Source organism: Salmo salar, chromosome 26 (genome assembly GCF_965601325.2).
Source record: "Salmo salar chromosome 26, fSalSal1, whole genome shotgun sequence".
NCBI lineage: Eukaryota > Metazoa > Chordata > Actinopteri > Salmoniformes > Salmonidae > Salmo > Salmo salar.
The window spans coordinates 4,031,564-4,046,389 of NC_138316.1; the positions used below are offsets into that span (position 1 = coordinate 4,031,564).

The 14,826-nt window shown below is 42.5% G+C and overlaps 1 protein-coding gene across 1 annotated transcript in view; it reads right to left on the reverse strand.

Annotated features, from left to right (window-relative positions):
* Positions 1–756: 756 nt before the first annotated feature.
* The window catches only part of cmya5 (cardiomyopathy associated 5), a 99,666-nt gene continuing 85,596 nt past the window's right edge, over positions 757–14,826 (reverse strand). The window contains exon 13 of the mRNA XM_082969336.1: positions 757–1,978. Coding sequence (XP_082825462.1) covers positions 1,726–1,978 — 253 coding nt within the window. The 3' untranslated portion in view covers positions 757–1,725. The remainder of the gene's footprint in view (positions 1,979–14,826) is intronic.

The following is a 14,826-nucleotide window of genomic DNA, read 5'->3' on the forward strand; positions in this document are numbered from 1 at the left end:
AAACAATGTAAAAATGTATATATATATATGATTGAGTTAACTTGTGTTGCAACACTTTTCCATGCCACATTTTTTGCATTCAGATCACGGTACGCATGGTAGCTTGTGTCAAATATAGTGGGGTGCCCTAAAACAGCCAAAATCAAGCTCTCTTTCAAGTTGCGTGACTCAGTGAGTCACGCAGTTTGTTTGCACGAGCCTTAAGAAGCATATTTGCTATTTTCTTTGTCTCCTGTATTTTATTTTAGGGTGGGTTGGGTTAGGTCTTTGCTGCATTGTCATGTATGCTTGTTCATCCTGTTTATTAAAAATAAATTGATATTTTCCAGCAAATATCTCCTTGAATTTGTCCAAGAATATTAATCTTTAATTTTGACCTAATGTTGCTCATTCATGATATTGTTTTAGGGCCAGATTCAATCCATAACGCTGAAGTTCAGCGCTATAGTGTAATTGAAATGTAATGGCAATGTTCTCTGTTCGTGGAGACTGCATTCATGGTAAAACGTGCATATGTCAGCTCAATTGAAAATTACCTTTAAAAATCAAGCGCGCTACAGCGCTGAACTTCAGAGACACGGATTGAATTGAGTCCTTAATCTTTTAGGAAGTGATGACATTATTTGTTGTAATTGCTCCTGATAACGGCATTCTCTGGTTCAGTGCATGCTGTCACATCAGTCCCAAGCTGTTGCAGTTGTCAGGAGTCGCCTGTGTTACAATGTGTTGTCTTTCAGTTCATAAAATTAAAGATCCTTCTAGATCACCTTAGGAGTTTATTCAGTGCTGTCTCAAATACAAAAATAACCATCTCTTCATCAGACTCTAACATGAACACATTCAACAAAGAGAAAAAACTCAAATTCATCATCATTCAGAAATGATTCCAAACAAATACACAAAAGAGATTGAACATATCTGTTTACAAGGTTATTTATACACCAGTATTCACAACATGAAACACAAGTAGTGCTATGGCATTAAACAAAATAGTTACTAGTGTCTTTATCCACACAATCTCCAAGTAATGCTAAATGACTTAAATGTAAATGTAAATGTAATGACCTTGCCTTGCTTTTACATGTAGCTCAGTGGGCTAACACAGTATTGAGTCACACAGATTACCTGGGTTCAATACCCTGGTAGTTGCATACAGTTTAATGTGCATCTCGGCAGTCTGTGCCTACTAAAGGCTCTAGGAGAGATGAGTAAGACTGCTGAGAAAAGAGAGAAGAAGATACTGGAGAAATTAAAGCACGCAAAACAATTGACAAAATATGTTAAAAAAATATAGCCAAAAGATGACTTAATACTAATCTCAGATGAAACATTTCACCTCAACAAGAACACACTCAGTCAAATTCACAAGAGAAATAAAACAGCAATAATTGATCGATAGATATTGACTATTGCTCCGATTATGTTTTTCCTATTTATAAAATATTTTTCCAATTACCTTAAAGAATTGCACTTACTTTCAAATCTATACTACTGAAGCAACTACAGTTCTTCCTCTCTCAGTCCTGTCTCTCTTTCATCACTGAGTCAGGGAATGTCCTGATACAGCTATAGGCACCACCCTCATCGGGGAGAGTCCAGAGAGACTGGCTATTGATTCCATTAAAACTGTAGCTATCACTGTTCTAGCTTTATAAAATGTGATTTCTATTAAATTCATGGGTACTTATGATCACATATCTTGCATAGGGAAGATGTGGTGCTTGGCTAGCTGTGCTTGGCGAAGTCGGCCACCTCCAGGGCCATGCTGACTTTCAGGCTGCCTGGCTGCTCCATGCCCAGGACAGGGTGGCATGGTTGGGTGAAGCAGTGGGCGAGGGTCCCGAGCAGCTGGCCACGCTGGGTGTCATAGAAGGACAGACGGCCATGCTTGTAGTCTAGCAGTGTGCCAATATGAGAGGGCACCTCCCCCACGAACACATCTGACTGAACACTGCCATGGAGCAGCTCAAACCGACAACTACAGAAAGACATGAGGGAATAAGAGAGAGGGAGTGAGAAAAACATTTTTTGTGATAATCTCACTGTCAGTTAACATTAGCCTAACGCAGGACTGTTTTAGTACCGTATCAGTAAAGGTTGCATAAAAAAACGCAGCAACAATGGTTTTCGATGGAGGTAGTACGTAGTGGGAGGGCCTTTGTGATGCTCTGTTTTTCCATCAGAAAAGTTGCATTTCCATCAAACAATTGAAAACGTAGAACACCGTTTTTACCTAATAACTTCTCCTCACCACTACGCCCTCAGAGCAGGCATATCGCTGGTTCAACACGTACCTGTGATTTTGTTTCAACGTGATTGCAATGTCAAAATAGGCTCCATTTCACCTTACAAAAACAATGTTTTAATACAGGGCGGGGCCATACTTGAACATTAGAAACAGTTTAACTTTAAAGAGAAATCAGCAGTTTAAACAATAACAATGAGTTCTCCACACCACTGTTGGGCAAATTCTAATTTGTTACCTTTATTTTACCAGGAAGACATATTGAGACCTAGGTCTCCTTTTCAAATGTGCCCTGCACAATACAACACATTAATACACTACATACAGTACCAGTCAAAAGTTAACACACCTACTCATTCAAGGGTTTCTTTTATTTTTACTATTTTCTACACTGTAGAATAATAGTGAAGACATCAAACTATGAAATAACACAGAATCATGTAGTAACCCAAAAAGTGTTAACCAAATGCCTTGATGACAGCTTTGCACACTCTTGGCATTCTCTCAACCAGCTTCATGAGGTAGTCACCTGGAATGCATTTCAATGAACTGGTATGCATTGTTAAAAGTTATTTTGTGGAATTTATTTCCTTCTTAATGTGTTTGAGCCAATCAGTTGTGTTGTGACAAGGTAGGGGTGGTATACTTTGTTAAAAGTTCATTTGTGTAATTTATTTCCTTCTTAATGCGTTTGAGCCAACCAGTTGTGTTGTGACAAGGTAGGGATGGTATACAGAAGATAGCCCTATTTGGTAAAAGACCAAGTCCATATTATGGCAAAAACAGCTCAAATAAGCAAAGAGAAATGACAGTCCATCATTACTTTAAGACATGAAGGTCAGTCAATCTGGACATTTTCAATGAACTTTGAAGGTTTCTTCAAGTGCAGTTGAAAAAACCATCAGCACTATTATGAAACTGGCTCTCATGAGGACCACCACAGGAAAGGAAGACCCAGAGTTACATCTGCTGCAGAGGATAAGTTCATTAGAGTTAACAACCTCAGAAATCAGGAATTAACCGCACCTTAGATTGCAGCCCAAATAAATGACTGATTTATTTAGAATTTAAGGCACACTTAACCAACATGGCTACCACAGCATTCTGCAGTGATACGCGATCCCATCTGATTTGCACTTAGTGAGACTATCATTTGTTTTTCAACAGGACAATGATTCAAAACACACCTCTAGGCTGTGTAAGGGCTATTTGACTAAGCAGGAGAGTGATGAAGTGATGGAGTGCTGCATCAGATGACCTGGCCTCCACAATCACCCGACCTCAACCCAATTAAGATGGTTTGGGATAAGTTGGACCGCAGAGTAAAGGAAAAGCAGCCAACAAGTGCTCAGCATATGTGGGAACACCTTCAAGACTGTTGGAAAAGCATTCCAGGTGACTACCTCATGAAGCTGGTTGAGAGAATGCCAAGAGTGTGCAAAGCTGTCATCAAGGCAAAGGGTTGCTACCTTGAAGAATATCAAATATATTTGATTTCCAATGGAAAGTATAGGGGCATATCCAAATCCAGCTCCCAGATTGCAATTCCTATGGCTTCCACTAGATGTCAACAGTCTTTGTTCAAGGTTTCAGGCTTGTTTCTTCCAAAACGACGAAGAATTATGAGTTTTAATACTGGGAGTTGTAAATCAGTTTGTGCGCGCACCTGCTAATATCGTTTTCCTACTGAACATAATATTTCATGCGGAACGAAGTATAGTTTAACTACATTTTAGGGTACCTGCGGAATACATAGAAACGTATTTTTCACTTGTTTTAACAAGATTTAGCCGTAGCTTTTTGGATTCTTTTCTCTGCATGTTGAACGAGTGGATTACTCAAAAATCGATGACGCCAACTAAACTGACTTTTTGGGATATAAAGAAGGATTTTATCTAACAAAACGACACTACATGTTGTAGCTGGGACCCTTTGGATTGCAAATCAGAGGAAGATTTTCAAAAAGTGAGTATTTAAATCGCTATTTGTGATTTTATGACGCCTGTGCCGGTGGAAAAATATTTTGATGTTGGGCACCGTTCTCAAACAATCGCATTGCATGCTTGCGCTCTAACTGCACTGTCCGATACTGTAAATCGGACAGTGCAGTTAGAACAAGAATTTAAGCGTTTAACCGATAAGACACTAGTATGTACCTAAATGTTTAATATCCATAATTTGTATGATTATTTATTTGAATTGTGCGCCGTCCAGTTTCACCGGAAGTGGTCGACAGGTGCCCCGCTAGCGAGACGCCTAGCCCTAAGTCTCCTAACCTGCTATGAAGAAGTCATAGCTATAGCGAAGTGGCTTGTTTTTAGGGAATCTCATCCATGGACTTTTTGGTAAGGACCAAATCTGAATCAACCATAGGCGTTTATTTTTGGTTCAGATTTGGTCTGATCCGGACTGGCCTTCATTTGGCCCAAACATAAACATCTTTGTTTGGTTTAGATTTGGTTCGGTCTCATTCCATGCATGTCACACCCTGATCTGTTTCACTTGTCCCTGTGATTGTCTCCACCCCCTCCAGGTGTCACTTATTTTCCCCTGTGTATTTATCCCTGTGTTTCCTGTCTCTCTGTGCCAGTTTGTCTTGTATGTTTTCCAAGTCAACCAGCGTTTTTCCCGTCCGCCTGCTTTTTGCCACTCTCCTTTTTCTAGTCCCCCTGATTTTGACCCTTGCCCGTTTCTGCTCTGTACCCGCCTACCTGCCTTGACCACGAGCCTGTCTGCCACTCTGTACTTCCTGGACTCTGAACTGGTTTTGACCTTTTGCCATTCCATGACCATTCTCTTGCCTACTCCTTTTGGAATAATAAGCATTGTAAGACTCCAACCATCTGACTCCTGTGTCTGCATCTGGGTCTCACCTTGTGTCATAATGCATTTGATCTATTCAAGAGCAACCACACCTGATTAAATTTGTCTACTCATCCTCAAGCTCTTTAATCTCTCTGGATAAGGGCGTCTGCTAAATGACTAAAATGAAAGCTAGTTCAGCGCTACAGCAAAATTGTGAAATGCTTGTGGGTCCCCGAGGAGAGGTTTGAGAACCACTGAAGTAGATATTAACTAGGCTAGTCAGTGAGAACAAATTCTAATTTACAATGACAGCCTACTCCGGCCAAACCCAGACGATGCTGGGCCAATTGTGCGCCGCCCTATGAGTCTCACAGTCAGACAGATGTGATACAGCCTGGATTTGAACCAAGTACTATAGTGACGCCTCTTGCACTGAGATGCAGTGCCTTAGTCCGCTGCGCCACTTGGGAGCCCTGTTTTAAGTGTGATTTTGCTTACTAAGGTTTTCAGATTTTTGGGAACAGACTGAACATTAACATGACTGTTGATCAGTCAGTGCAAATTTTAATTAAAATGGCATGAAGAAAATTGCATTGAGGAAGGAAGGCACTGAATTAATGCATCATAAGGAAGGGCTGGAATTTTTTCTGGATGCTCAAACAGTTTTTCTGACTTTCCCAAATTGGATCCTTTGTTTGTACCCCCCGAAGGCAATTGAACTTATCCCAGAGGCTGCTCTAAGATGCAGCCGGCAGAGAAGAGGTATTCGGAGTGGACTTCTAGTTTGACTCAGGAGGCATGCACACCATCCACCGCTTCTAAGTATATTACTCGCTAATGACAGTCCCTGGTAGACAAACTCAGGGCGAGGATCTTCTTCCAGAGAGACTAACATACTGTTTCACGGAATCATGGCTCTCTCTGGATATACTGTCTCCGTCCACACAGCCAGAAGGGTTCTCAGTACATTGCGCAGATACAAATAAAGAACTCCAAGGGAAGAAGGCAGAGGTATATGTTTCATGATTAACTACTCATGGTGTGATTGTAGTAACGTATAATAACTCATTTTCACCTGACCTAGAATACCTTGCAATCCAATGGCGATCGTATTACCACCCAAGAGAAATCTCTTCGTTATTGTCAAGGAACTACACTGGACTTTGTGCAAACTGGAAACCACATATCCTAAGGCTACATTTCTTGTAGCATGGGACTTTAACAAAGCAAATCTGAGGACAATGCTACTGAAGTTCTATCAACACATTGCCTATAGTGCCTAAAAACTCTTGGCCATTGTTACTCTCTTTTCCGGGATGGCTACAAGGCCCTCCCTTTGGGAAATCCAAGAACGACTCCATTATGCTCCTCCCTTCCTATAGGCAGGAACTCAAACAGGAAGTACTCGTGCTAAGGTATATTCAACGCTGGTCTGACCAACGTTTCAAGATAGTTTTTATCCCGCGGACTGGGATATGTTCCGAATTGCCTCTGAGAATGACATTGAAAAATACACTGACACGGTGATCGAGTTCATAAGGAAGTGTATAGGGGATGATGTTTTCACTAACGATTAAAACCTACCTAAACCAAACACCGTGGACAGATGGCAGCATTCATGCAAAACTGAAAGCTTGAACGATCGCATTTAACCATGTCAAGGTGACTGGGAATATGGTCCAATACACACAGCCCAGTTATGCCCTCCTTAAGGTGATCAAACAGGGAAAATATCAGAGGCTGAAGAAAATTGTCTTGGCCCCTCAGACCCACAAACTTTTACAGATGCACCATTGAGAGCATCCGGTCAGGCTGTATCACCGCCGAGTACGGCAACTGCACAGTCCGCAACGGCAGAGCTCTCCAGAGGGTGGTGCGGTCTGCCCAAAGGCATCACCAGGGGCACACTTCCTGCCCTCCTGGACAAATACAGCCCCCGATGTCACAGGAAGGCCAAAAAGATCATCAACCACCCGAGCCACTGCCTGTTCACTACGCTATCATCCCTAAGGCCAGGTCAGTACAGGTGAATCAAAGCTCGGACCGAGAGACTGGAAAAACAACTTCTATCTCAAGGTCATCAGACTGTTAAATTGCCATCACCACCCAGTACCCTGCCCTTAGTCACTATCCAAAGCCGACTACCACCCTGTTACTTTACCCCCCCAGCCAAACCCTCACCTAACCCGGGCGACGTTGGGCCAATTGCGCGCCACCCTATGGGCCTCCCGATCACAGCTGGTTGTGATACAGCCCGGGATTGAACCAGGGTCTATAGTGACACTGATGCAATGTAGTGCCTTAGACCGCTGCGCCACTTGGGAGGCCCACAAATAACCTTATTCATTACATTTTAATTTTATATCAAAATGAGAAAAAAACAATACATTCACTCAATAACATTTTATTTTTCGAAAACATTTGTATATTGTCCCATACAATTGTACTCTATTTTTTATTCAGAAAATTGAAATATACAGTGCTTTCGGAAAGTGTTCAGACCCCTTTTACTTTCACATTTTGTTACATTACAGCCTTGTTCTAAAATGGATTAAATAATTCCCCCCATCAATATACACACAGTACCCCATAATGACAAAGCAAAAACAGATTTCTAGAAACATCTGCAAATGTATTAAAAATAAAAAACTGAAATATCACATTTACATAAGTATTCAGACCCTTTACTCAGTACTTTGTTGAAGCACCTTTGGCAGTGATTACAGTATCGAGTTTTCTTGGGTATGATGCTACAAGCTTGGCACACCTGTATTTGAGAAGTTTCTCCCATTATTTTTACCCCATTTTCATGATATCCAAGTGGTAGTTAAAGTCTTGTCCCATCGCTGCAACTCCCCTATGGACTTGGGAGAGGTGAAGGTCGTGAGTCATGGGTCCTCCGAAACACTACCCTGCCAAGCCGCACTGCTTCTTGACACACTGCTCGCATAACCCGGAAGCCAGATGCACCAATGTGTTCGGAGGAAACACCGTCCAGCTGGTGACCGAAATCAGCTTGCAGGCACCCGGCCTGCCACAAGTAGTCGTTAGAGCGTGTTGGAAAAAGGAAAACCCTCCCCTAACCTGGACGATGCTGGGCCAGTTGTGCGCCGCCTCATGGGTCTCCTGGTCACGGTCGGCTGTGACACAGCCTGGGATCCAACCCGGGTCTGTAGTGATGCCTCAAGCACTGGGATGCAGTGCCTTAGACTGCTGCAACACTCGGGAGGCCCGTTTCTCCCATTCTTATCTCAGGTCTCGCCAGAGATTTTTGATCAGGTTCAAGTCTGGGCTCCGCCTGGGCCACTCAAGGACATTCGGAGACTTGTCCCAAGGCCACTGCTGCATTGTCTTGGCTGTGTGCTTAGGGTCGTTGTCCTGTTGGAAGGTGAACCTTTGCCCCAGTCTGAGGTTCTGAGCGCTCTGGAGTAGGTTTTCATCAAGGATCTCTCTGTACTTTACTCTGTTCATTTTACCCTCAATCCTGACAAGTCTTCCAGTCCCTGCCGCTGAAAAACATCCACACAGCATGATGCTGCCACCCCCATGCTTCACCGTAGGAATGGTGCCAGGTTTCTTCCAGACGTGACGCTTGGCTTTCAGGCCAAAGAGTTCAATCTTGGTTTCATCAGACCAGAGAATCTTGTTTCTCATGGTCTGAGAGTCCTTCAGGTGCCTGTTGGCAAACTCCAAGCGGGCTGTAATGTGCCTTTTACTGAGGAGGCTTCCGTCTGGCCACTGTACCATAAAGGCCTGATTGGTGGAGAGCTGCAGAGATGATTGTTCTTCTGGAAGATTCTCCCATCTCCACAGAGGAACTCAAGAGCTCTGTCAAGAGTGACCTTCTCCACCGATTGGCCGGCTCTAGGAAGAGTCTTGGTGGTTCCATTTAAAACTTCTTTGGGATTAATGCCCATTCCACAGGACAGTTGAGCTAACGTAGGCTAATGCGATTAGAATTAGGTTGTAAGTAACAAGAACATTTCCCAGGACATGGACATATCTGATATTGGCAATCTAACTGCACTGTCCAATTTACAGTAGCTATTACAGAATACCATGCTATTGTTTGAGGAGAGTGCACAATTTTAAACATGAAAAGTTATTAATAAAACAATTAGGCACATTTGGGCAGCCTTGATACAAAATTGACCAGAAATTCAAATGGTTCATTGGATCAGTCTAAAACCTTGCCCATACACTGCTGCCATCTAGTGGCCAAAATCAAACTTGCGCATGGATGGAATAATACATTATGGCCTCTTGCATTTCAAAGATGTATCATCTTTACCATATCTAATAGTGTTATATTCTCCTACATTCCTTTCACATTTCCACAAACTTCGAAGTGTTTCCTTTCAAATGGTACCAGGAATATGCATATCCTTGCTTCAGGGCCTGGGAATGTCATTTTAGGTGAAAACTGAAAAAAAGGGGCAGATCCTTTTAAGAATGATGGAGGCTGCTCTGTTCTTAGGGACCTTCAATGCTGCAGACATTTTTTGGTACCCTCCCCCAGATCTGTGCCTCGACACAATCCTGTCTCGGAGCTCTACGGACAATTCCTATGGCTTGTTTTTGCTCTGATATGTACTATCAAACGTGGGACCTTAAATAGACAGATGTGTGCCTTTCCAAATCATGTTCAATCAATTTAATTTACCACAGGTGGACTCCAATCAAGTTGTAAAGACATCTCAAGGATGATAAATGGAAACAGCATTCACCTGAGCTCAATTTCGAGTATCATAGCAGAGGGTCTGAATACTTAACTTATTTACATATTTTTTTTATTTTTTATTTTTAAACATTTGAACACGCAAAAAAACGTTTTGCTTCGTCATTTGGGGTATTGTGTGTAGATTGATGAGGAATACAATTAATTTAATACATTTTAGAATAAGGTTGTAATGTAAAAAACGGTGGAAAATTGATGGGGTCTGAACACTTTCCGAACGCACTGTATATATATATTTACATTTTGGCGACCCCCACTGCAGTTCCCCACTGTGGCATATCAAGATGCTGATTAAACAGCATGATCATTACACAGGTGCACCTTGTGCCTACAAGCATCCTAAAATGTGTTGTCACACAACTTATGCCACAGAGAGCCTGCGATGGCATGCTGACTGCAGGAATGTCCACAAGAGCTGTTGGCAGAAAATGTTATGTTAATTTCTCTACCATAAGCCGCCTCAAACGTCATTTTAGAGAATTTGGCAGTACCAGCCTCGCAACCAAAGAACAGGACCTCCAAATCTGGCTTCTTCACCTGTGGGATCATCTGAGACCAACCAATATCAAGCGACCGGACAGCTGATTTAACTGTGGGTTTGCACAACCAAATAATTTTTACACAAACTGTCAGAAACCATCTCAGGGAAGCTCATCTGCATGCTTGTCACAAGACTGTAGTTTGTCGTCGTAACCAACTTCTGTGGGAAAATGCTCACCTTCGATGGCCACTGGCACACTGGAGAAGTGTGCTCTTCACGGATGAATCGCAGTTTCAACTGTACCAGGCAGATGGCAGACAGCGTGTATGGCGTCATGTGGGTGAGCGATTTGCTGATGTTAACATTGCGGACAGAGTGCCCCGTTGTGGCGGTGGGGATAAGGTATTAGGAGGCATAAGTTACGGACAACGAACACAATTGCATTTCATCGATGGCAATTTGAATGCACATTGGTACCGTGACGAGATTCTGAGGCCCATTGTCGTGCCATTTATCCGCCGTCATCACCTCATGTTTCAGCTTGATAATGCAAGGTCCCATGTAGCAAGGGAAATTCCTGTAAGCTGATAATGTCCCAGTTCTTCCATAGCCTGCATACTCACTAGACATGTCACCTGTTGAACATGTTTGGGATGCTCTGGATCAACTTGTAAGACAGTGTGTTCCAGTTCCCGCCAATATCAAGCAACGTCACACAGCCATTAACTTCTTTGGGATAGGGGGCGGTATTTTGACGTCCGGATGAAAAGCGGGCCCAAAGTAAACTGCCTGCTACTCAGGCCCAGAAGCTAGGATATGCATAGAATTGGTAGATTTGGATAGAAAACACTCTAAAGTAGTTTCTAAAACTGTGAGTATAACAGAACTGAAATGGCAGGCGAAACCCCGAGTACATACCATCCCCCCCAAAAAAAATTAAAATAAATTCAGCCTACCACTGATTTCAATGGCTGGCATTTTTATTATAAGGCGAAACCATCCCAAATTGCAGTTCCTAGGGCTTCCCCTAGATGTCAACAGTTTTTAGAAAGTGTTTCAGGCTGGTTTAAAGAAAAATGAGGGAGAAGTTGTAGTTTTCTAGGTGGCTCCCATTTTGGCTGTAGTGTTTCCAAGCGCATGGCCGAGAGCGCGTTCTTTTTGTATATCTCCGGTAAAGACAATAACGATACTCCGTCTTAAATTTTATTGTTTATTTGCGTATTAGGGTACCTATTGTTTGATAAACGTTGATTGACTTGTTTGGATAAGTTTATTGGTAACATTTGGGATTCATTTTGAAGGAGGGAAACCGAGTGAATTTTTGACTGAAGCGCGCCAGCTTAACTGAATTTTTATGGATATAAAGAAGGAATTTATCGAACAAAAAGGACCATTTGTACTGTAACTGGGACATTTTGGAGTGCCAACAGAAGATCTTCAAAAGGTAAGGCACATATTATATTGCTATTTCTGACCGTGTTGCAACTCCCTATCTATACCCACGAGTCCTATATCGACATAACCTGAAAGGCCGCTCAGCAAGGAAGAAGCCACTGCTCCAAAACCGCCATAAAAAAGTCTGACTACGGTTTGCAATTGCACATATGAACAAAGATCATACTTTTTGGAAAACTGTCCTCTGGTCTGATGAAACAAAAATAGAACTGTTTGGCCATAATTATGTTTGGAGGAAAAAGGGGGAGGCTTGAATTAAGGGGGTGGCAGCATCCTGTTGTGGGGGTGCTTTGCTGCAGGAGGGACTGGTGCACTTCACAAAATAGATGGCATGGTTTAGTAAATTGGCATGGTAAGGTAAATTATGTGGATATATTGAAGCAACATCTCAAGACATCAGTCAGGAAGTTAAAGCTTGGTCGCAAATGGGTCTTCCAAATGGACAATGACACCAAGCATACTTCCAAAGTTGTGGCAAAATTGATTTTATTACATTTTTTACTTTTATTTGACAAGGCAGGCCAGTTGAGGCTCATTTACAACTACGACCTGGCCAAGATAAAGCAAAGCAGTGTGACACAAACAGAGTTACACGTGTGATAAACAAACATAGTCAATAACACAATAGAAAAATCTATATACAGTGTGTGCAAATGTAGTAAGATTAGGGAGGTAAGGCAATAAATACGCCATAGTGGTGAAATAATTATAATTTAGCAATTAAACACTGGAGTGATAGATGTGCAGAAGATGAATGTGCAAGTAGAGATACTGGGGTGCAAAGGATTTAAAAATTACAACATGGGGATGAGGTAGTTGGGTGGTCTATTTACAGATGGGCTGTGTACAGGTTCAATGACCAGTAAGCTGCTCTGACAGCTGAAGCTTAAAGTTAGAGAGGGAGATAAGACTCCAGCTTCAGTGATTTATTTTGCAATTCCTTCCAGTCATTGGCAGCAAAGAACTGGAAGGAAAGGTGGCCAAATTAGGTGTTGGCTTTGTGGGTGACCAGTGAAATATACCTGCTGGAGCGCATGCTACGGGTGGGTGCTGCTATGGTGACCAGTGAATTGAGATAAGGCGGGGCTTTACCTCGCAAAAACGTATGATGACCTGGAGCCAGTGGGTTTGGCGAATATGAAACGAGGGCCAGCCAACGAGAGCATACAGGTCGCAGTGGTGGGTAGTATATGGGGCTTTGGTGACAAAACGGATTGCACTGTGTTTGACTGCATCCAATTTGCTGAGTAGAGTGTTGGAGGCTATTTTGTAAATGACATCGCCGAAGTCAAGGATCAGTAGGATAGTCCATTTTACGAGTATATGTTTGGCAGCATGAGTGAAGGATGCTTTGTTGCGAAATAGGAAGCCGATTCTAGATTTAATTATGGATTGGAGATGCTTAATGTCATTCTTGAAAGAGAGTTTACAGTCTAACCAGACACCTAGGTATTTGTTGTTGTCCACATAAGTCAGAACCGTCCAGAGTAGTGATGCTAGTCGGGAAGGCGGGTGTGGGCAACGATCGGTTAAAGAGCATGCATTTAGTTTTACTAGCATTTAAGAGCATTTGGAGGCCACGGAAGTAGTGTTGTATGGCATTGAAGCTCGTCTGGAGGTTTGTTAGCACAGTGTCCAAAGAGGGGCCAGAGGTATACAGAATAGTGTCATCTGCATAGAGGTGGATCAGAGAATCGCCAGCAGTGAGAGCGACATCATTGATCTATACAGAGAAAAGAGTCGGCCCGAGAATTGAACCCTGTGGCACCCTCATAGACTGCCAGAGGTCCGGACAATAGACCCTCTGATTTGACACACTGAACTCTGAGAAGTAGTTGGTGAACCAGGCGAGGCAGTCATTTGAGAAACCAAGGCTATTCAGTCTGCCGATCAGAATGCGGTGATTGACAGAGTCAAAAGCCTTGGCCAGGTCGATGAAGACGGCTGCACAGCATTGTCTTTTATTGATGGCAGTTATGATATCGTTTAAGACCTTGAGCGTGGCTGAGGTGCACCCATGACCAGCTCGGAAACCAGATTGCATAGCGGAGAAGGTACGGTGGGATTAGAAATGGTCGGTGATCTGTTTGTTAACTTGTTAGGGCTAAGGGGCAGTATTGACACGGCTGGATAAAAAACGTACCCGATTTAATCTGGTAACTACTCCTGCCCAGTAACTAGAATATGCATATAATTATTGGCTTTGGATAGAAAACACTCCAAAGTTTCTAAAACTGTTTGAATGGTGTCTGTGAGTATAACAGAACTCAAATGGCAGGTCAAAACCTGAGAAGATTCTGTACAGGAAGTACCCTGTCTGACCATTTCTTCCCCTTCTTGATTATCTCTATCCATTACAAAGGATCTCTGCTGTTACGTGACACTTCCTACGGCTCACATGGTTTCTCAGAAGGCGGCAAAAAGCTGAATCGTGGCTTTGCAGGCTCTGGCTGAAACAAAGTAGCGCGTTTGGGTAGTGGCTGGTTACAGTACTGGGAGACTCAGCCTCGTGCCCGCGTCGACCGAATGCTTTGTTTTCTTTCCTCTGTTTACCTAAACGGAGATTCCCGGTCGGAATATTATTGCTTTTTTACGAGAAAAATGGCATAAAAATGGATTTTAAACAGCGGTTGACATGCTTCGAAGTACGGTAATGGAATATTTAGATTTTTTTTGTCACGAATTGCGCCATGCTCGCGACCCTGATTTACCATTTCGGATAGTGTCTGGAACGCACGAACAAAACACCGCTATTTGGATATAACGATGGATTATTTTGGACCAAACCAACATTTGTTATTGAAGTAGCAGTCCTGGGAGTGCATTCTGACGAAGACAACAAAGGTAATCAAACTTTTGTAATAGTAAATCTGATTTTGGTGAAGGCTAAACTTGCTGGGTGTCTAAATAGCTAGCCCGTGATGGCTGGGCTATGTACTTAGAATATTGCAAAATGTGCTTTCACCAAAAAGCTATTTTAAATTCGGACATATCGAGTGCATAGAGGAGTTCTGTATCTATAATTCTTAAAATAATTGTTATGCTTTTTGTGAACGTTTATCGTGAGTAATTTAGTCAATTGTTAGTAAATTCCCCGGAAGT